The sequence below is a fragment of the Ochotona princeps genome, chromosome 28 (assembly GCF_030435755.1).
Source record: "Ochotona princeps isolate mOchPri1 chromosome 28, mOchPri1.hap1, whole genome shotgun sequence".
In the NCBI taxonomy this organism is placed as follows: domain Eukaryota; kingdom Metazoa; phylum Chordata; class Mammalia; order Lagomorpha; family Ochotonidae; genus Ochotona; species Ochotona princeps.
In genome coordinates, this window is record NC_080859.1 from 21917235 (window position 1) to 21938337 (window position 21103).

General features: G+C 48.3%; 1 protein-coding gene across 1 annotated transcript in view; it reads right to left on the reverse strand.

Annotated features, from left to right (window-relative positions):
* Positions 1–14868, reverse strand: part of FCHO2 (FCH and mu domain containing endocytic adaptor 2) — a 100398-nt gene extending 85530 nt beyond the window's left edge. The window contains exon 1 of the mRNA XM_058656411.1: positions 14661–14868. Coding sequence (XP_058512394.1) covers positions 14661–14693 — 33 coding nt within the window. The 5' untranslated portion in view covers positions 14694–14868. The remainder of the gene's footprint in view (positions 1–14660) is intronic.
* Positions 14869–21103: the final 6235 nt, after the last annotated feature.

Here is a 21103-nt window from a genome sequence, read left to right on the forward strand (position 1 = left end):
CAGCAGGCATCTCAGAACCATTACAACTACTCAAGCAGGACCCGTGAGACATTCTCCACACTGGGGTTTCAAAGATGACATCAGTGGACATTCCCCACATCCCCGGGGACTGCCGCAGTCTGTCACTGGGAGCAGGCCTCCACACCCCCAACACAGGAGAAAAGGGAAGAAAGGGAAAATGAGAAGCATTTGTCCCACCCACCTTCCCCCACACACTGACCCTCCCCGCCCTTATCAGTGGTCCTCATCAGGCATGCATTCTTGTCAACTATATAATCAACATCAAAAATAAAATGTTTAAAAATGTATAAACATTATTCTTTCAGGAACATTAATCTGGAAAGTAATAAAATGGTAAAATTGAGGTCAGTGCTGAGACACGGTAGGCTGAGCTTGTGCCTGTGGCATCAGCAGTCCATGCAGGCACCAGTTCGAGTCCTGGCTGCTCCACTTCCCATCCAGCTTCCTGCTAAGGTGACTGGGAAAGCAGCAGAGGAGGGTCCAAAGACTGGGGACCCTGCACAGAAGTGAAAGGCCCAGAAGAGGCTCCCAGCTCCTGGCTTTGGATTGGCTCAGCTTCGGTCACTGAGGCAGTTAGGAGAATGAACCAGCAAAGGAAAGATCCCTCCCATCCATTCTCTCTGTGTCTGCTTCTATCTGTGTAACTCCGCCTTTCAAATAAAATGAAAATAAACAAACAAAGGAGGGAGGGAGGAAGGGAGGAGAGAAAGAGAAAAAAGAAAGAGACAAAGAAAGAGAGAGAGAAAGGAAAGAAGAGAGGGAGAGGGAGGGAGGGGAGAGTGGCTGCTCCATGCCTGATCCAGCTCCCTACCAGTATTTCTGGGACAACAGCAGAAGATGATCCCAACTCAGGTCCTGTACTTGAGAGGGAGACCAGGAAGGAGAGGCGGGCTTTGAAGATTCCACCTGCCATTGCAGCCATTTGGGGAGTGAACCAGAAGATGGAAAATCGCTCTCTCTTTATCTCTGTAACTGCCTTTCGCGTAAACAGAAATCTCACAAACAAACAAACAAACAAACAAGGGGGGCTGGCACTGCGGTAAGCAGGCTAAGCCTCCCCCTACACCAGCGGCAGTGGCATCACGTATGGATACTATTCCAAGTCCTGGCTGCTCCACTTCCAATCCACTTCCCTGTCTGTGGCCTGGGAAAGCAGCAGAAGAGAGGCCAAGTGCCTGGGTTCCTGCACCCACGCAGGACACCTAAAAATAATTTCCTGGCTCCGGATCAGCCCTGCCCTGGCCACTGTGACCACTGGGGAGTGAATCAGCAGATGGAAGATCTTTCTGTTTCTCCTTCTCTCTGTAAATCTGTCCTTCCAGTAAAAATAAATAAATCTTTAAAAAACACTCAGAGCGTACGCCACATCAGGACAGAGTTAATATTAGGTGGTCATGGGCCCAGCGCAGTAGCCTAGCAGCTGAAGTCCTTGCCTTGCACACGCCAGGATCCCATATGGGAGTGGGTTCTAATCCTGGCAGCCCTGCTGCTCCCTGTTTGTGGCCTGGGAAAGTAGCCAAGGATGGCCCAAAGCCTTGGGGCCCTGCACCCTCGTGGGAGACCTGGAGGAAGTTCCTGGCTCCTGGCTTCACTGGCCGTTGCACTCACTTGGGGAGTGAATCATCGGACGGAGGGTCTTCCTCTCTATCTCTCCTCCTCTCTGTATATCTTTGTAATAAAAATAAATAAATCTTAAAAAAAAAAAAGAAATAGAGTACCTGGAAAAAAGGATCACATTCACTTTTCCCTAACCCCATCCTTCTGATCAACATGCAAGCAGCATTTCAAATAAAATGTTTTTAAAAATACAAAGAAAATCTTTTTAAAAAAGAGCAATTTTTTAAAAGATTTATTTATTTTTATTGGAAAGTCAGACAGAAAGGAGGAGAGACAGAAAGAAAGGTATTCCGCCCACCGATTCACTCCCTGGGCGACCACAATGGCCGGCACTAAGTCAATTCGAAGACAGGGGTGTCTTCCAGGTCTCCCACTCGGGTGCAGGATCCCAAGGCTTTGGGCCTTCCTTGACTGCTTTCCCAGGCCACAGGCAGGGAGCTGGATGGGAAGTGGGACTGCCAGGATTAGAGCTGGTGCACATAATGGAATCCTGGTACATACGATGCAAGCACTTCAGCCGCTAGGCTACTGTGCCGGGCCCAAAAAGAGCAATATTTTAACCAAATATAATGCAATCTGAAACCAAACTGCTCCACATTTCACTGAAAAGAGGAAACAGAAATGGACAGTTCAGTGATCTCCAATGAACGTGTCAGCTACTTAGCAAGTAATTCATGTGCCATCAGTACAATGTGTGCGATGGTGCAAATATCCTTGGCATCCATTTCTGTGTATCAAGAATATAATATTAAACCATGGTCTCTCACTAATACAAACACTTACATTTGACTTCTGAAATTCTTCATGTTTATGACAAAGAAGAAAGTTATAACCTAATTTCTGTTTTTGCTTTTGCTGGGTTTTTCAAATTTATTCCAGCCAAAATAAAGAGCTAACCACCATCACTAGTCTGTAACAACAACAACAAAAACCAAGAAGATGCATAAATAACACCGAAAAATGTTAACACCAAATTCCCGCAAATTCCCTTGCACACACTATAGCTACATGGCTAATTTTCTAGCCACTGACTCTCAGAACATAAGCAAATAAACATTTCAAATAAGCAAAACCAAAACTGAAATTCAAAACCCTAAAATGCAATTCTGGAACTCGCAAGGTTCTAAGCTAACACCTCCTAGTCCTCATTTGTACAAGATCCTAGCCAGTCGGCTTACCTGCCTTCCCAATGTGCATCGCACATATTTTAAGAGCAAATAAAAAAAGGGGCCAAGGAGTGAACAGTTATTATAATTGGCACACAGAATATTAGAAGTATTATTTACAGGGCTCAGAAGGGAAAATAATGGAACAAAAATTTTAACATTTGCTTTATTTTTATTGGAAAGGCAGATACAGAGAGAAGGAGAGACAGACAGGAAGATCTTCCATCTGCTGGTTCACTCCCCACAACAGCCAGAGCTGAGCCGATCCAAAGCCAGGAGCCAGGATCCTCTTCTTGGTCTCCCACATGAGTGCAGGGTCCCAAGGCTTTGGCTTGTCTTTGACTGCTTGCCTTGGCCACAAGCAGGGAGCTGGAAAAGCAGTGGTGCAACTGGGACACAAACCAGCGCCAGTATGCAATCCCAGTGGGTGCAAAGCAAGGACTTTGGCCACTATGCTATTGTGCTGGGCCCCAGAAAAAAATATTTTTTAAGATGTACCTATTTTTACTAAAACAAAAAAAAGCCTATAGTCTATAGCTTCAAGCTCCTTATTCCAACTTTCTGCTAATGCAGATGCATGGACGAATGGTAACGGCTTAACAAGGTGGGCTCCCTGCCACTCACATAGGAAACCTAGATTGAATTCCCAGTTCCGGGCTCTGGCCTGGCCTCGCCCTGGCCACTGTGGGCATTTGGCGAGTGAACAAGATGGGCACTCCGTCTCTGTATCTGTCTCTCAATAAAGATTTTTTAATATGCAAATGCAGTGGGTCAGACTGTAGGTACCATTTTCTCACATAATCATATGTATCTGTAAAAATAAATACCTGATCATGAATTTTTTATTATAAACTAAAAAAAGTAAATATTTCACATGGCTTGCTACATATGACATACACATATTTACATACACATATACCTTTTTTAAAAAATGTCAGGGGGCTGCCCTGTGGCACAGCAAGCGGAACAGCACCTAAATGCCCGCAGCCCACGTAGCTGGGGTCCTGGCTGCTCCGTTTCCAGGGCAGCACTGGGAAAGCAGCTGGAGATGGCCCAAGTCCTCTCCCGCCATGCAGCTCTGGGCTCCTGGTTCAGCCTGCCTCAGGCCCAGTCAGTGTGGCCATCACAGAGGAGCCAATAGCAGATCAAAGACATCCCCCTCCCTCTCTCCCTCCCTCTCTCTCCCTTCCTGTCTCTAATTCTGCCTTTCAAGTAAGTAAACAAAACTTGAAAATCACAATGCCTACCAACCAGGTTTGCTGTCCTCCCATCAAACGCTTACTTCACAATACACACATACTTGACAAGTTCAAAACACTTTTGACACTCTTAGATCTTAAAGGCAGGCAACCAGAAACAAACATATCTCATGCTGGCTTACTTATAAGTTTTATCTACACTTAAACAAGTCTGCAAAGAAACCAATTTGATCAACATTTTTTAAAAGCCTGCAAAGAAGTCTGTCCATGACTGCTTATAGCAGCACTATTCCAACTAATCCAAAGTCAGAAACAACAACATCATCAAATGTCCACGAACTGATGAACACATAGGAAAATACGATAAACACGTAACATGTATTATTATCCAGGCCAAATAACCATAAACCAGCTTTTGACGAGATTTTACAATGTGATATATTCATGCCATGGATTATTATTGGGCCATAAACAGATACAAAGTTCTGACACATTTTACATTATGAACCTTTTTTTGAAAAAGGCTTATTTATTTTTATTGGAAAGGCAGATATACAGAGGAGAGACAGAGAGGAAGATCTTCCATCCGATGTTTCACTCCCCAAGTGAGCCGCAACGGGCCGGTGCTGCGCCGATCCAAAGCCAGGAACCTGGAACCTCTTCCGGGTCTCCCACGCGGGTGCAGTGTCCCAATGCATTGGGCCGTCCTCAACTGCTTTCCCAGGCCACAAGCAGGGAGCTGGATGGGAAGTGGAGCTGCCGGGATTAAAACCGGCGCCCATATGGGATCCCGGGGCGTTCAAGGCAAGGACTTTAGCCGCTAGGCCACGCCGCCGGGCCCCGCTCTAAGCAGTTCTTAAGATTTATTTTGAAAGTCAGAGTTAGAGAGAGACGGAGAGACCTCCCCCATTCCCTGATTCACTCCCCGTCCAGCTGCAACTGTACAGAAGCAAGCAGCAAGGAACTCCATAGATGCAGGGGCTCAAACTCTAGGCCATCCTCCATCGGGACGCTGCTGTCACGGCAGTGGCTTACCCACGGCAACACTAGCCCCTGATCTCAAAACACTTACAAACAGGCAGGAACTTCATTTAATGCCCATTGAGGCAAACAACCTATACACCGAGTCTGTGTTGTGGTGCCATGTGCAAACACACTGCTCAGAACGTGGGCTCAAGCTGAGGCTCCTCTGCTTAAATTCAAGCTTCCTGCTCATGTTTTGAGACACTGCAGGGAGGGATCAGATGGAGTTCCAGGCTCCTGGTTTCAGCCTGCCCCAGCCTGGCTGTTGGGGCATTTGGGGAGTCAATCAAGGGACAGAGATCTCAATTCCCTTTGTGTGTAAATGTGTGTGATTCTGCCTAAGACCTTAAAATATTTTTGAAAAATCCATTACAAGCAAAGACAATCTGTAAAGCACTCTGGTATGAAATAGGAAATAAAACTGATGGCATGCTTACAACATGGAAACTCCAATTCTGTCAAGTTATACTGCAGAACCAAATGGAGAGTGCATGATCCTGGAGTGGGAGTGGGCCCAGTAGGGAAATAGTGGGCACCCCCCTCTTAGGTTGCCACTCCCACTGGTGAGCATGAGAACCAGGACTGGGGCAGGCATGGCTAGACAGAGCTGCAGCCGCCAGCACATGTGTGGGCTGGATAGTGGGGCTGACTGGGTTGAACTAGACTTCAATGCCCACTGACATGTATGAGAGCTGAATGGGATGTGAGACAGACTGGACCATTTGCTGTTCCTACTGGCAAGCATGGGCACCAGGGCAAGGAGCGGGCCTGGTGGGCGTTATTGTGGGTCACTCATACTAGGCTGCAGCTCTCACTGGTTTGTGTGAGGGCCGAGTGTGCGGTGGGCAGGATCAGGCTGGGTTCCAACATCCATTGGTTTGTGTAGAAGACAGGGCTGGAGACAGAGCTAAGCCAGCAATTGCAACCACCAGCATGTGCATACACTGGGGTAACAGACTGTGCCAGACCCTGTACTGGCAAACACACACAAGAATCAGGTCTGGGGGCCCGGCATGATAGCTCACCGGCTAAAGTCCTCACCTGCACACACCGGGATCTCATATGGCGCCAGTCCTAATCCCAGCTGGCCTGTTTCCCATCCAGCTCCCTGTTTGTGGCCTGGGAAAGCATTCGAGAATGGCCCAAAAGCCTTGGAATCCTGCACCCATGTAGGAAACCTGGAAGAAGCTCCAGGCGCCAGGCTTCAGACCAGTGCGGCTCCAGCCACTGCGGCCACTTGAGGAGTGAAATCAATAAACGGGAGACCTTCCTTTCTGTCTTTCCTCCTCTCTGTATATCTGACAATCCAATTTTTAAAAAGTGAAATAAATCTTTAAAAAAAAAAAAGGAAGAATCAGTCCTGGGATCACCTTAGATGAAGTTTCTATGGGGATCCCCCCAACTGAACTGCAGAGAGAATTGCAGGTTCCATGGTCTGACCGTGGAGTGCATGTGTCACAGCTGGGCCTCCTCAGCTGCTCAGACAGAGCAGTGGACAGCATATCCAGGTGCACATGGAGGATTTGGCAGTCCATGAGCCTGCAGAGGACACCTGTACCATAACAGAGGACAAAAGACAGAACAAACTGGTCAACCACCCCAGCCAAGTGTTGGCGGTGGATATCTGGGCATACGGAGACTCTAAGGTGGCCTATGTCAACCAGGGGACTCGGCAGAGATTTCATTGAGCCTGGAGTGCTGAGATCGGCAGTAATTCAGAACTGTTGAACTAGCAGAGCCTCTCGAGCAGGACCCTCAGAGCACGCCGCACACTGGGGACTCTGGGGTGGTGTCGGGGGGCTGTCCTCCATCCCAGGGTGCAGAGGCATCTGGGAGGCTGGATGTGGCACATCTCCTCCCTTCCCCCAGACACAGAAAGGAAAAAAAGAGAATGTGGAAATAATGTTCCCACCCACCTTCCTGTAGCCCTTGACTCTTATCACCCACATCAACTATGTAAAAATCATCAAAAATAAAAATAATTAATAAAAAATATGGAAGCCCCAAATCATACAGGACCCTTATGAGAACACAAAGGGCATGTTCCGCTGCCACCGAGGCGTCCACACCCCGTGTCAGAGCGCCGGTTCGAGTCCAGGTTCATGCTCCGCTCTGGCAGGCAGCAGGCCATGACTCAGTCCTGACGCCCTCGCCCTCCGTGTGGGAACTGGATGGAGTCCCTGGCTGCTGGCGGCGGCAGGCCCAGCCCGGGAAGCTGGGATTTGTGGAGTGGGCATCAAGCCTACTGATTAAGACTCCCACAATCTACAGGGTAGCTGGACTCAATTCCCAATGTGGGCACTCCTTGGTTTCAAGGCACAGTGGCAGGGAACATGCACGTCTCCTCCGGGCCAGCACACAGCTCACCAGCCACCTCGCAGTGGTGTCCTCCTTGACTCCAGAGTCCGGCAACATCCTCCGGTGCCTTTATCCCCTGATGTAACCCTGGGCTGGGCTGCGGCTGGGCTGCACATCTGACCGACCTTCGCCTGGGCTTGTGCACCAGCCGGCAACCACAGCTCTTCCCACACTGACACCTTCCATTCCCACACTGAGCAGACTGAAAGGTAAGCCCTCACTGCCTTCCTCTGGGAGTCCCCAGGGTTTCAGGCATTTCTGTCAAGCATTCTAGAATCATGGGATCAGGATGAATAATCCCAGGAGATATCCCCACTACCCAATAACCACTTTCAAATGCCTAGTATGAATCCGACTGTTCTCCTGTGCTTTGCCTCCATAATCTAAGCAGTTCTGAAACCATTAGCGAGCACTCAGGATTCAGTGTGCAGGTCTGGAAAAGCAACCGGCACAATGTTTATCCTTTGCAATGTCAATATTCTAAAATCCCTCCCAGGCATTGAACTTAGGCAGACTAAGTCAGTATGTTTTTCCACATTTCTTCTATGATGAAGGCAAAATACACTGTACAATCCAACATTCCCTCAAATTCGGAGTGCCTCACAACAGAATCAGTCCAATCCAAAGGCCCACAAATTTTATAATGTCTCAGCGGGATGGAGGACCCCTTGTGCCTCTAAATACATACCGGGAAATGTACTCATTCTATATAAACGAATACATATAAAAACACTTTATAATGTCTCCTTCTCAGATATTCTTGAACCACATTACACAAACCTGCAGTTGACATTTTCACAGCTTGTTATGGTGGGAATAATCTAGATACAGCCAGCAGGCTAGGTTACACAACAACCCATTCAGAGGGCAGTCACTTGGAAGCAGCTCACAAGTCACTGCGGATGCTCACACGTGTACCCCAGCGCCCGGTCTGGGGTCCCAGGCCCTGCCCTCCCTCCGGTTCTAGTTAGCACACACCCAGAAAGGCAGCAGTTGGCAGCTCGGGCATTTGGGTCCTGCCACCCGTGTGGAAGACCCCAGCTCAGTTCCAGACTCCTGGCTACCTCAGGCATTCGGGAAGTCAGTCAACAGACAGAAGATCCCGGCCGCTTTCTCTCTCTCCAAATGTTACAAATAGGTTAAACATGTAATAATATGAGTACATTTTAATCTAGTTTACGCTTTTGTATTTGTTCACATGTATGCATGGGTTATCTCGGGCAGCAACGGCCTGCTTACCAGGAGATCCTGTTGGCTAGAGAAAAGGAGGGAGACTTTATACTGATATATTTTGTACCTTAATAATATTAAATCATCTAAAATCAGAAATTATATATACATATACACAAAACTTAAATCTGCCATCTGAAGAAACCATATCCCAAACTCCAATATTAGGAAATTTCAGGTAACAATAAAGTAGCTTATAACCTCAACTAATTCTCAAAATATTCTAAATATTCCAAAATCCTATTACGGCAACTCCAGATTTTTAAATAACATTTAGCCCTCCCAGCTTATCCATGTAATATTAGCTCAAATTCTGGCTATATAACAAAGTACAGCACTTTAATTTAAAATTAAAGTATGCTAATGCCAGTGAAATTAACAAACAAGTAAATGAAAGGAGACTTCTGTTCCTGTTAAACAGTAACAGAAATGAGGAAAACTTCAGGTAAAAATACCTAAGATGTAGGTTGGTTGTTAATTTTTGATGTGCTAACTACAGATAACCCATAGAAAAAGTATCCTAACTAAACAAAAAGGTTGTTACAATGTGGTGTGTAACAGGTACTCGGTATCCAAGGAAATGTCTCGTATCTTAGGTTACTACATAAAATGAAGTTTGTAAGGTATTCAAATCAAGCTCTTCACGCTTCCTTAAATAATTATTACCAATGAAATTCACTCCTTTGAATACTTTTACTGCTAAATTAGTGCTTTAGGTTTACACAAATACATAAAGACAATAACTATTGCACAATGCTGACACAGCACATCTCAAGAACTATCCACTCCCACTCAGCTGTCCTTTGAGGCAAGAAGCTGTGCCCAGAGACCACGGGCTGCTGTGACACTGGACTAACACTGTACAACCTCTTCAAGGCTAGCACTTGTTTTACCTAGTAAGGCAATCCCGTGCCTTTCTGCTGTCCAAACTGTTTTTCCTGCCAAAATTTAATGGAAAAGAAAAACACCTTCAAGTTGAATTATCAAAGGCACAAATACTTTGTGGCAAAAACTAACTTATCAGCAATTAAACACCTGTTGTGTTAAGAAGTTTTAAATACATGTTTTCCTTCAGAGTATGTTATTCAACAAAGAAATTTTTAACTTAGCAGAGTTGTAGAAAAGCTATAAAGAATAAGGAAGGATGTGTGGCTTTTGAAAAAGTTTAAAGAGAATTTCGATGATTCAAACTTTCCTCTAACAAAATGCCACAACAAAAACAGGTCTTGTTATATACACAGAGGGCTGGGGGAGGACAATTAGTAGGTTGTTTGGTTAGAAACCTAAAACCTCAAAGGTTCCCATTACCCAACATTGGCAAAAAAATGTTTTTAATGTTTCGTTGACAATGACTATACGTATCTATCCTCTACAACCTGATGTTTTGAACTTCGCCGATTTTTTTTTCTTTTTGGTAGTGCTACTTTAAACATGAATGAGAAAAGTGAAATCTACATTGTTAGTTGACTATTTTAAGGAATTATAGATGATAGCAAAACACATAGATTTAAGGTTGCTTTAAACAATCCTTCCCAGAGCTAGTTCCTCAGTTAGCTCCTGGAGGTCAGCTGTGCTCATGCAGTCCCCTCCAGCGCTCCTAAGGTCCCACTGAGAGTGTCCAGCCCCAATTCCAGGCTGAGACAGCAGATGAAAGACAGGCAGTTTTACTGTTTTATTCTCGACAGTGGGAGTGAAGCAAACACTCAACAGCAAACTTGAGCTTCTCCCAAGATTTCAAACATCCAAAGTCATTCTCACTCCTCTAGTAATAGGAAAACTACAGATCACATTAAAATGTGAACGAATATTCAGAGAAACACTCACAAAAGAATATTCAAAACAGGCCCTAGCGCAGTAGTCTAGTGGCTAAAGTCCTCACTTTGCACGCGCCAGGATCCCATAAGGGCACCGGTTCATATCCCAGTTGATCCACCTCCCTTCCCCTCAGCTCCAGCTGTTGTGGCCACCTGGGGAGTGAACCAACAGATGGAAGAACTGTCTCTCCTTTTACCCGTAAATCTTTTTCCAATAAAAATAATAATAATTCTTTTAAAAAAAAAAAGAATATCCACAACAGCCAAAAGCAGCAAAAAGGTTACACTTAAAGCTCAACTAACAGAAAACAAAACTATAAAATGCTCTGCATATTTGTGATGCATGAATAAGTTGTTGGCTAAATTCCAAAAATGCATCTCTATATTGATAAGAACATCAACTTAAAACAATTATCACAAAAATTTTGTCAATTGTCATTGTAAAAAAAAAATGGTGCCTAAAATTGACAGGCTATTCCTAAAATGTATATGGAAACACAACAAACACAAAAGAGTCAAAATCATCTTTAAAGAAAACAGCTAGAGGACTCACAATCCTTGATTTCAAACTTCCTTGTAATGCTACAATAATCAAAACAGTGTGCCAGAGGCTGGCATTAATGGCATTGAATTGAAAATCTAGAAATGAAACATACATTGGGTTCAGGCACGGTAGCCTAGGGGCTAGAGTCCTTGCCTTTCAAGTGCCAGGAACCCATATGGGCGCCGATTTATATCCCACCAGCCTTGCTTCCCACTTCCCATCCAGCTCCCTGCCTGTGGCCTGGGAAAGCAGTCAAGGACGGCCCAAAGCCTTGGGACCCTGCACTCATGTGGGAGACCCGGAAGAAGTTCCTGGCTCCTGGCTTCAGACTGGCTCAGCTCTGGCCATTGCGGCCACTTGGGGAGTAAACCAGCAGACAGAAGATCTTTGTCTCTCCTCCTCTCTGTGTATCTGACTTTCCAATAAAAATAAATCTTAAAAAACCTGAAACATATTTATCTCATAGACGTATGTGTTATGAAAATACTATGCATGAATTTCAAAACCATTTCTCACCAAGATAAATTTATCGTTCAATTCCATAATGCACAAAGTTTTGGAGGTACTCGCAGGTGGCTGGTTGCTCCACAGGGAATGCCGCAGCCGCCACAGGAAGAGGAACAGTTTCACCAACGGTGGCCTGACAGCGGCACCCACATGCACAACAATGGGTCGGATGCCCTCCTCGCACCAAACACAAACATCACAAACCTGAAGTACTAATGCTTACAACTACAAAATCCTTACAGAAAACCCGGGGGCTAGCACTGTGGCACTGTGAGTTAAGCCACCACCTGCAAACATGCACTTCACATCTACACCAATTCCAGTCCTGGCTGCTCCACTTTTGATCCAGCTTCCTACTCATGTACCCAGGAAAGCAATGAAAGATGACCCATGTGGGAGACCAGGAAGAAGCACCCAGCTTCTGTCTGACTGGTCGTGTGGCTATGTGGGGAGTGAACCAGTGGATGGTATGTATCTTCCTGTCTCTCCCACTCTATTATTCTGCTTTTCAAATCAATAAATAAATGTTTTTAATCTATCTTAAGGAATAATCTTGGAATAAACCATGGGTTGTTAAACATGTATTTAATAAGTGATTTATTTGAAACTGGTGGAGGTGGAGGAAGGCAGGAAAAGGCAAGAGAGGGGAGCTCTTTCACCCACTGGCTTACCACCCAAATGGCCACCAGGAGTCAGGTCTCCCACACAGGGAAACTCGAGGACTTGGGCCTTCACTAGCTGCCTCCCCGGGGCACATTATCAGAAAGCTGGATGGCAATTCGAGACAGAAAGATGGGATGCAGGCGTCCCGAACTGGTTCTGAACCCACTGTGCCACAGCACCTAAACCAAGCAATGACTTCTTAGATACAACAACAAAAACACCGGGTCAAAACTAAAATCTGTGCAACACAGGATGCCCCCAAGAAAGTGAGGGCAGCCTCAGAACCGGAGAAAACAGAGGCTTCCAGATAACACCGCTACCTGCAGCAGCCAAGACCAATCTGAGTCCAGGTGCCGCACTTTGTATCCAGCTCCCTGCCAATGGGCCTGGGAAAGCAGAAGAGGCTTGGCCAAGTGCTTTGGCCCCTGCACCCACGTGAGAGACCTTGGAGAAGCTCCTGGCTTCAGATCAGCCCAGCTCCAGCACTTCTGGAAGAGACACAGAGGATGTAAATGATCTTTCTCTATAACTGCCTTTCAAATAAATTTTAAAAACTATAAAATAAAATTTAAAAATGTTACAGGGGGTGATGGCTCAACTGGCTAATCCTCCCCCTTCAAGCATCAGGATCCCAAGGGGCGTTGGTTCATGGACTGGCTGCTCCACTTCCCATCCAGCTCCCTGCTTGTGGCCTGGGAAAGCAGTCCAGGACGGCCCAAACCTCGGGACCCTGCACCTGCATGGGAGACCTGGAAGAGGTTCCTGGCTTTGGACGGGCTCAGCTCCAGCCATTACGAAAATGCCTACAAACCACACTTCCAAAAGAAATGTGTATCTTGAATACAGAAAGTCTTACAACAGTTTTTAAAAAAAAAAAAATACTTGAACTAGAATGTTTAGAAACCGGCAACAGTTCTAAACAATAATCAAAAACCACATAAATGGTTATAAGCAGGATATGAAAAGATGCCCCACCTCATTAACCATCAAAGAAATGCACATCAAAACTGCGACACCACTTCACACGCAGGCATCCTAACCCCACAAGGATGCTAAGGCACGGCGCTGACCACGTGCAGAAACCACAACCCTGCGACACTGCTGGCGGCACTGTGACAACGCTGCGGCCACGATGGGAAGCAGCCCGCCACACCTCGAAATGCTAATCACAGTTACCCCCCAAAGAGGGACACAGAGCCAGGAAGAAAGCTGGGGGGCGGGGGACGTCCATCGCCGAGGGATGGATAAATGTGGGCCACCGCAGCGCACCAGCGGATGAGCCCGGAAAGAAGCCAGCCACCCAGGCTCCAGGCTCCATTTTCACACCCGCCACAGGGACTTCAAGAGGCAGCCAGCACACACTTGCGCAGCGCCGGGACAGTTGGAATGGAACAGCCACCAGTCCTGGATCCAGGGCTCCTTGAGAAGTGATGAAAATCTAGCATCGACTCAAATGGACCCTCTAAACCAGGGTACCATACAGAATGTGAACTGTATCTCAGTAAAGCACCACACACACACACACACACACACACACACACACACACACACCCTAATGCCTGGCATACATGCCGCTTGTGGAAAAAACAAGGAAGATTTCAAGCCAACTCACCACCAAGTGATTTGATTACTAAGCACTCCCAGGCAGGAGACACACAGAATTAAGACCTGAAGACTTGCTCCTTTCAAATAGTCCTGAATCGTCCCTTACACGGGACTGCAGCCACCACCCGGGAGTCAAGGGGCGCCGCGCGCACGGTCAACGTGTTGCTTTCCTGTCCGAGGTTGAACCGTACGTCCCATTACAACAATAACTGCCGGGACACGCTCCCCGGGGAGGGCGAGCAAGTCCCTCCCGGCGAGGAATCCAACACCACGCCAAGCCGGAGGGCTGTGAAAGAATGAGGAAGGGGAAGGAGCCACGGGGACTCGGGTGGGGGGGCAGCCTGCACGCACTGCAGCCCAACTTTGGTTTTCGGAACAGGCCCGGAGGCAAAGTCCCGGGCGCAGAAGGAAGTGTTCCTCCAGCCAGACCCCGCACCGCGCTCCGCGTGGAAGCGGCGGGGGGGCCTGCGCTTTGCGGGAAGGGGCTGGCGAAGCCCCTCGGCAGGCGTCTCCCGCCAGGGGAGCCCCCAGTGCCGGGCGCAGGAGCCGGGCACCCCCACCGGGGCCGGGGCGCGTCTCCCGCCCCATTCCGGGCGCTTTGTCCCAGCGCCGGCGGGTGGCGGGCCCCCCTCGGGGCGCAAGGCGCGCGCGGGCTCCGGGGCGGCGCGGACAGCCCCGGGGCCCGGGTCTGGGGGTGCCGCGAGCCGAGGCGGGGGGTGGGGAAGGGTCCCGATCGGCCCGGGAGCGACTCCCAGCCAGGCGGAACGCAGCCGGCGGCGGGGCGAGGACGCCCGCCCTGCCCCGGAGGAGCCGCCGCCGCCGCCGCCGCCGCCCGACGCGCACGCAGGCCGAGGTCAGGCGCCCAGAGCCTCGGACTCCCAACGCCGCCCCATCCGCAACACCTCACACTCACCCAGAAATTCTCCACGAAATGCGCCATGACCATCGTGCCGCCGCGCCGGGTTCCGCGCCCGTCCGCCCGCCGCTCTGTAAACACCGACCCGGCCCCCACGGCGCCCCCGCCTTGCGCCGCCGCCTTGCTCCCAGACGCGGCCCGCACCCCCCAGGGCGCATGCGCCACCTAGCGGCTGCCTCCGCGGGGCCAACGCTCGGCCGCCGCGGCCTGGGAGCGCGCATGCGCCCCTGGCCCCGCTCCCGGCCGGGTCGCCCTGGCTCTGGCCTGGGCGCGGCGCGGCTGAGTCTTCTCTCGGGAATGGTGGAGAACCGGCTCCCGGAGGAGTCACCGGCGAGGCTGCCCTCGCGGCGCGCCCGGGCGCTGAGCCAAGGTCGGAACGCAGAGAAGGAGGCCCTGGCCATCGGCCCCAACTCCTCACGGGACTCGCTTCCCGAGTCTTCGAGAACGGGGCCAAAGTCCGGGCAACGCTGGGATGGAGGAAACTTGGCCGCGAGCCACTCGGGGGCGACTTCTGAAAGCCTTCGGTCAACACGGTGCCTTTTCCTTTGACTGGAGGACCGAGAACCAAAACAAAACTTTCCAAGGCCGGAAAGGGAGGAAACGCCCAGTGTCGCCGGGCCGGCCGGAGCCAGCCCGCCGGCCGCCCGGGCGGAGAGCCGGGAGGGCCCCGGGCCGCTGGAAGAAATCCTTACCGGGACTGGCCCGTGGTGACCACTGTTCTCCTAGCAACATGTACTTTTTTGGGGAAAAAAAAAAAAAAAGACAAGTTGGAACACGTCTCGACTTAACAGAGAAACTAAATCCCCTTCCCACGCCTTGCTTTCCAAAGTTTAAAAAAAGCAAAAACAAAAATGAAACAAGTTCACTCTCACTAGGTCAGCCATATCAGACCCTGCGGTTCTTGCAGCCCAGCCCCCACGATGAGATGGGGTGTCATTTTAACTAGGCGTCCTGGGATCCTGAGGTTTCCAGCCACCTCCACACCAGGCGGGCACACCTTTTCCTCAGGGGGAGTTGTTTTTACGTCAGAAGGCAAAACCATGCAGCTAACTGCCTTCCACCTGGTGACACTGTCAAGTGTTTGTAGAGAAGGGCACTGTTGTAGTAGAAAAGTTTTTAAATACTTGGTTCATAGTAAACTAGATGCTCAAAAACTAGTCCCGGAGGAGGGGTGAGTAGGGTACAGATGAACCAAGATAGACCGTTAATCAGTCACCACAGGTCATGATTCCACTCTACTTTAGCATATGTGTGCTATTTTCTGCACAAGGCTCATTTACACCTACTTTTTGCAAGTCAGATGTAGATAAGATGCCGTATTTATCCAAGCCATCTGTCTAGCTGGATCACTTATTGGTACTGAAAATTCTTTAAAAAAAAAAAAAAACAGCCACTTTGATCATAGATGAGCTTGACATTCCATTACTAGTGTCACTAAGCACCAGCACTCTCCCAACCCCCACCCGCTTAGAGCTCAGCCCCTATGCGCAGAATCCGTCCTTGGAAGGCCCTTGTGTTTGTTGTTGTTGTTGCTGTTTTTAATGTATTTGAAAGTCAGATTGCCACATGGAAGGAGAGACAGAGAAAAACGAAGATCTTCCATCCGCCGGGCCACTCCCCCAAAGAGCCACACCACCAGAGCTGAGCCCACCGAAGGGAGGTTTTTATATGTCACACCCACATTAATTATTACAAAGCACACGGGGCCTGTGTCATTCCCAAGCTAACCCTGAACACTGACCCGTAACCATTAATTACCTGTCCTGTGACCAGCACTTTACAGGCCCTCAGGGAAACCCTGAGCAAGTTTCTTGTTATATGTTCCCCAAACAATAGATTCCAAATGTGGTGAAAATTCTGTGGGTAGTGACTGCTTGTGTCAGACTGTTCTTGGGTTCAGATACAATCTATACAATCTAAGCAGCACACGCGCCTAGGGAAAGAGAAGACGAATGGGCTACCTTCAATCCTTCCTCTTGGGCTGAGGGCAACGTTACGTTCTTGTGTAACAAAGCATTGTTTCCTGATCGTGTGGGAAGTAGATTTTCCTTTTAGTTTTCCAACACATAATTACAACACTGTCAATTTACCATGGTGTGCAACAAGAGCTGTGCGTGAAACCATGTCTGTTCTTAGTCCCTGGCCCCGTGGTTAACAGGGACAGGTTTGCCAGGAAGATAAACATTCTGTATATTTCAGGTATGTGCAAGGTGCATGAGGGCCATTTGCTGTAATTGCTTGGTATGTAAGTTGTGGAATTTTGTCTTAAGTGGTGACGAAGCTCACTCAATGTCAAACACATGGTGTAGCAGAGCAAGAATGTGGGCGGTATCAACCACCTTCCACGGGTCAAGCGAGGCTTCCCCCAGGGCACAGGCTCCCTGGTAGAGCACAGATAAGCCTGAGCGGGACTTACTCATCCACCTCCAAGTACGCATGACTTAGGCCTTACTGAGCCAATATATTTTTAAATTGTTCCGAATTGATATAGGTAACAGCAGTACAGAGCTTGGGGCTTATAATGCCTGAACTCTAATTGTCACTCAATAAATGTCCAGCAAAACAATAAATGAATAAGCTTAACAGAACGTCACATCTACTCAAGCTCTCTCATTAGTGCTCCTAAGAGCGTAATGAAAAAGCCATTGGTTAATGTCTACTTAAAGTTCTCACATTACTTTGTTTTCGGGACTGAGCATACATCTTAAAACGTAGAACACCTTTTGTATAACTAATTCATTAAATTAGAGGGTTTTGCAATGGCCCGATTGACTCATCTTCTCCCTTCAAGCACCAGGATTCCATGCGCGCGCCAGTTTGTGTCCTCCACTTCCCTTCTACATTCCTGCTTGTAGCCTGGGAAAGCAGTACAGGGTGGCCCAAAACCTTGGGACCCTGCACCCGTGTGGGAGACCTGGAGGAGGCTCAGAGTTCCTGCCTTCGGATCAGCGCAGGTCTGGCCATTGTGGCCACTCAGGGAATGAATCAACGGATGGAAGATCTTCCTCTCTGTCTCTTCTCCTCTCTGTATGTCTGACTTTCCAATAAAAATAACATAAATGTCTATAAATAAATTAGAATAGTATTCAACATTGGCTGTAACAGCAAACCTTCTATTGGCAAGGGGCTCGTTTCATCTCTGGGTGTCTATACTACTAGAACCATCTTCCTTTTAGAATCTTTGTCTAATTATACCTGTCATCAGCGTTGCATTCTCAGGGGGTGCTGTGGTTTTTCCATCCAACTCCAGCCCAAGGTTATCCATGGTAGCTCATAACATTCCTGGGTTGTTAAAACATAAGTTGATTAACAGTAGCAAATAAAACAGAAATCTGGGACCGGCATGTGACACAACAGGCTAAGCTGCTGCCTGTAATTCCTCACTCATGTACCTGGAAAAGCAGCAGGAATGACCCAAGTGCTTGGGACCCTGACATCTGACAGGAGACCAGGAGGAAGTCAGGGGTCTTGGCTGCAGCTGGGCCAGCACTGTTGCTGCATGTTGCAACTATTTAGAGAGAATCAGGGCTTAGATTCTCCTCTCTCTCTCTCTCTCTCTCTCCATGTCCTTTTCGGTCTCTCTCTTTGCAACTCTACCTTTGAAACAGATAAATAAATGTTACTTCATAAGCCAGGGGGAAGGAGGTAATTAACACAAAATACCCTGTGTCTCTAGTCCTTGTTCTACACAATATGGCTTGTTTCCAAGATGTGACAGCCAGTCTCGGGCAAGAAACCCAGAGCACTTCCTTCTTTCCATTCCTTAGTTTTGGACCCCTCCCATCTCCAGCCCCAGAGTTCACAGCTCACAGCACATTAATCAACACTTAATCACAGAGACGTTTCCTCATAACTTCATTTAAAACAAGTTCCATTGCAGAAGAATGGGCTACAAAGTTCAGCCTGTTTTCCCATTTCTTTTCGTGGTGTCTTAATAAATCTCCTTCCCGTTGTTTCCAGGATGAGAGTGGTGGAGGAGAAGCTCAGGTCAACTCCTGGACTCTGCCACTTTCCTCCAAGGACAGCATCCTTGTCCCATACAGAAGTCCCCCTCTGTCCTCATCTGTTATTTGCCAATAACGAAGCCGCTAGGTAGGTCCAACATTCTCTCGTTTCCCTCACTCAGTAGCAGCTTACTGAAAGCAAAAGCTTTATGCAAAACAGCGAAGAAAGCTAGGGCTTAGCAGATGGTGGGCAGGCAGGCTGCTGTGCTGGGACCAAGAGGCAGAAGCACATTTGTAGACCTGTGGAACAGAACTCAGCAGCCTGCTGCGTCCACTTCCGCCTCAGAGCCCTGTCCCATGTCCGCCTTTCTTCTCTCCTGCGTGCACTCCGCCTGCAGTGGCCGCTTCCCGGGGCAGCACCATCTCTTTCTTTCCACACGGGCATGTGCTTTCCCAGAGGCTCCCGCGTCTTGCCAGTTGCAGGAGTAGCACACCACACAACTGGTAAGATGTTCAGCGGTCACACTGCTAGTGAGCCCAGAGAGCCCACTAGGAATTTCGCAAATGAGAAATAAAGCAATCACTGGGAAGTCAGACAGTAAGGACATTGTAAAAACATGTGCAAATATTTGCTATGAATGCTAAGTGGCAAGGCAAGAGATGACCCGGAAAGTATGTCCAGATTTCAAGTATGGAAATAAACTATCCAGTACCAGCAAGAAGACAGGGACAACATGAACACCAAAGTGTACCTGTCGGTGGTAAGATGACAATGATCAGGCATTTCAAATTCATTTTAACAACATTCTAAAATGTAGAGAGCAATCATCATCCCTTGTTCTCGTTTGAATGTAAATGCAACTGGCCTAAATCTCCCCGGCTTTCGTTAACTCGCGTTCCTTTATTTGGGCAGTTAGACATTTACTCAAGACTTACTGACATGGAAAAAATAGCAACAACAGAAGCTGCCTCAGGCCTTAAGAAGCGCACATCTCACAGCAACAATGACCATGACAGCAATCCTGTGCACAGGAGAGTACCTGGCCCTCAACCGGCACGTGATCGACTCGTGTTATGTGCAGGAATCACTGCGCCAGGAGGGTGACCTCAGAGGAATTTAATTTGTATGCTTGATATTCTTTTTTTTTTTTTTTTTTAAGATGTATTTGTTTGAAAAGCAGAGTTACAGTGAGAGAGAGAAAGATCTTCCATCCTGCGGTTCTCTCTCCAAATGGCCAGAGATGGGCAGACAGCGGCAGAGAAAGAGAGAGAGAGAGAGAGAGAGAGAGAGAGGGCCCTTCCATCTGTTGGTTTGTTTTTCAGAATTATTTTACTTGAAAGTCAGAGTTACAGAGAGGAAGATCTTCCATCTGATGATTTATTCCCCAAGTGGCCGCAATGGCCAGACCTGTGCCGATCTGAAGCCAGGAGCCAGGAGCTTCTTCCAGGTCTCCGTTCGGGTGCAGGGTCCCAAGGCTTTGGGCCATCCTTGACTGACTGCTTTCCCAGGCCACAAGCAGGGAGCTGGATGGGAAGCGGAGCGCCCATATGGGATCCTGGCACATTCAAGGTGAGGACTTTAGCCACTAGGCCACTGCACCAGGCCCAATTCATGTCTTTTTAAAAGTTCACATCAACTGCTCTGTGAGAAGCACTTGTGGTCAGCCGATGCCTGGGAGACCAGAATGGACTTGGTAAGGGATTAGCTGACAGCAGGTGGGATGGTAAGAAGGGCTCCGATTCAAGATTGACTTTGAAGGTAAAGCTGACAGCACTCCAGGCTTAGATGGGAGGTGCCAGGGGAAGAAGCAAACCAAGGCTGCTTCTAGGAGTTGTGCCTTATTGAGGGCTTAACTGGCACCGCAGATGTGGGCAAGATACGGAGATAAGCTTGGGTGGAGAAGGAAAGGATCCGGGGCTCTGATTTGGATTGGTTACTTGGAATACACCTGTTGGGGATCTCTGTGTGACTCAGGCTAAAGGCTGGAGTCAAGCTGTAGGTTAGGGGCTCATCAGCGTAGAGGTGAGACCCGATGAGATCATGTCTAGAAGCGGAGGGGACAGGGAAGAAGAGCCAAGGCAGGGAGCTGAAGGGAGGGGTCTGGAGCACCCCTACGTTTACAGGTTGCAAGCCGATCTACCAGCAGAGGCCATTACCACCAATGACAGCAAAACACCTGTTGTCGTCCAGGTTCGGGCCTCATATTTATTTTGTAGGTTCTTGGCTCTTCCTTAAAAAGCATTTTAAGCACTGGCATCGACATGGCTTAAGAAAGTAGTGAGGAATACAGATATCCATGGGCCGTGTTCAGGGACAGTGGCGAGGAAGGGGAAGACAGAGATTTTTACCTCCCCTCGTCAGCCTATATCCCTCCACGGAGATTAAGAGAGTGGATGTTCAACAGACAGCAAGCACAAGCTGCTCCCCAGCACCGGCTTTTAAGGGGTTTGAAAGGAGAGTGGTTACAAAACACCTGGCACTTTAGGGTCCAGGTA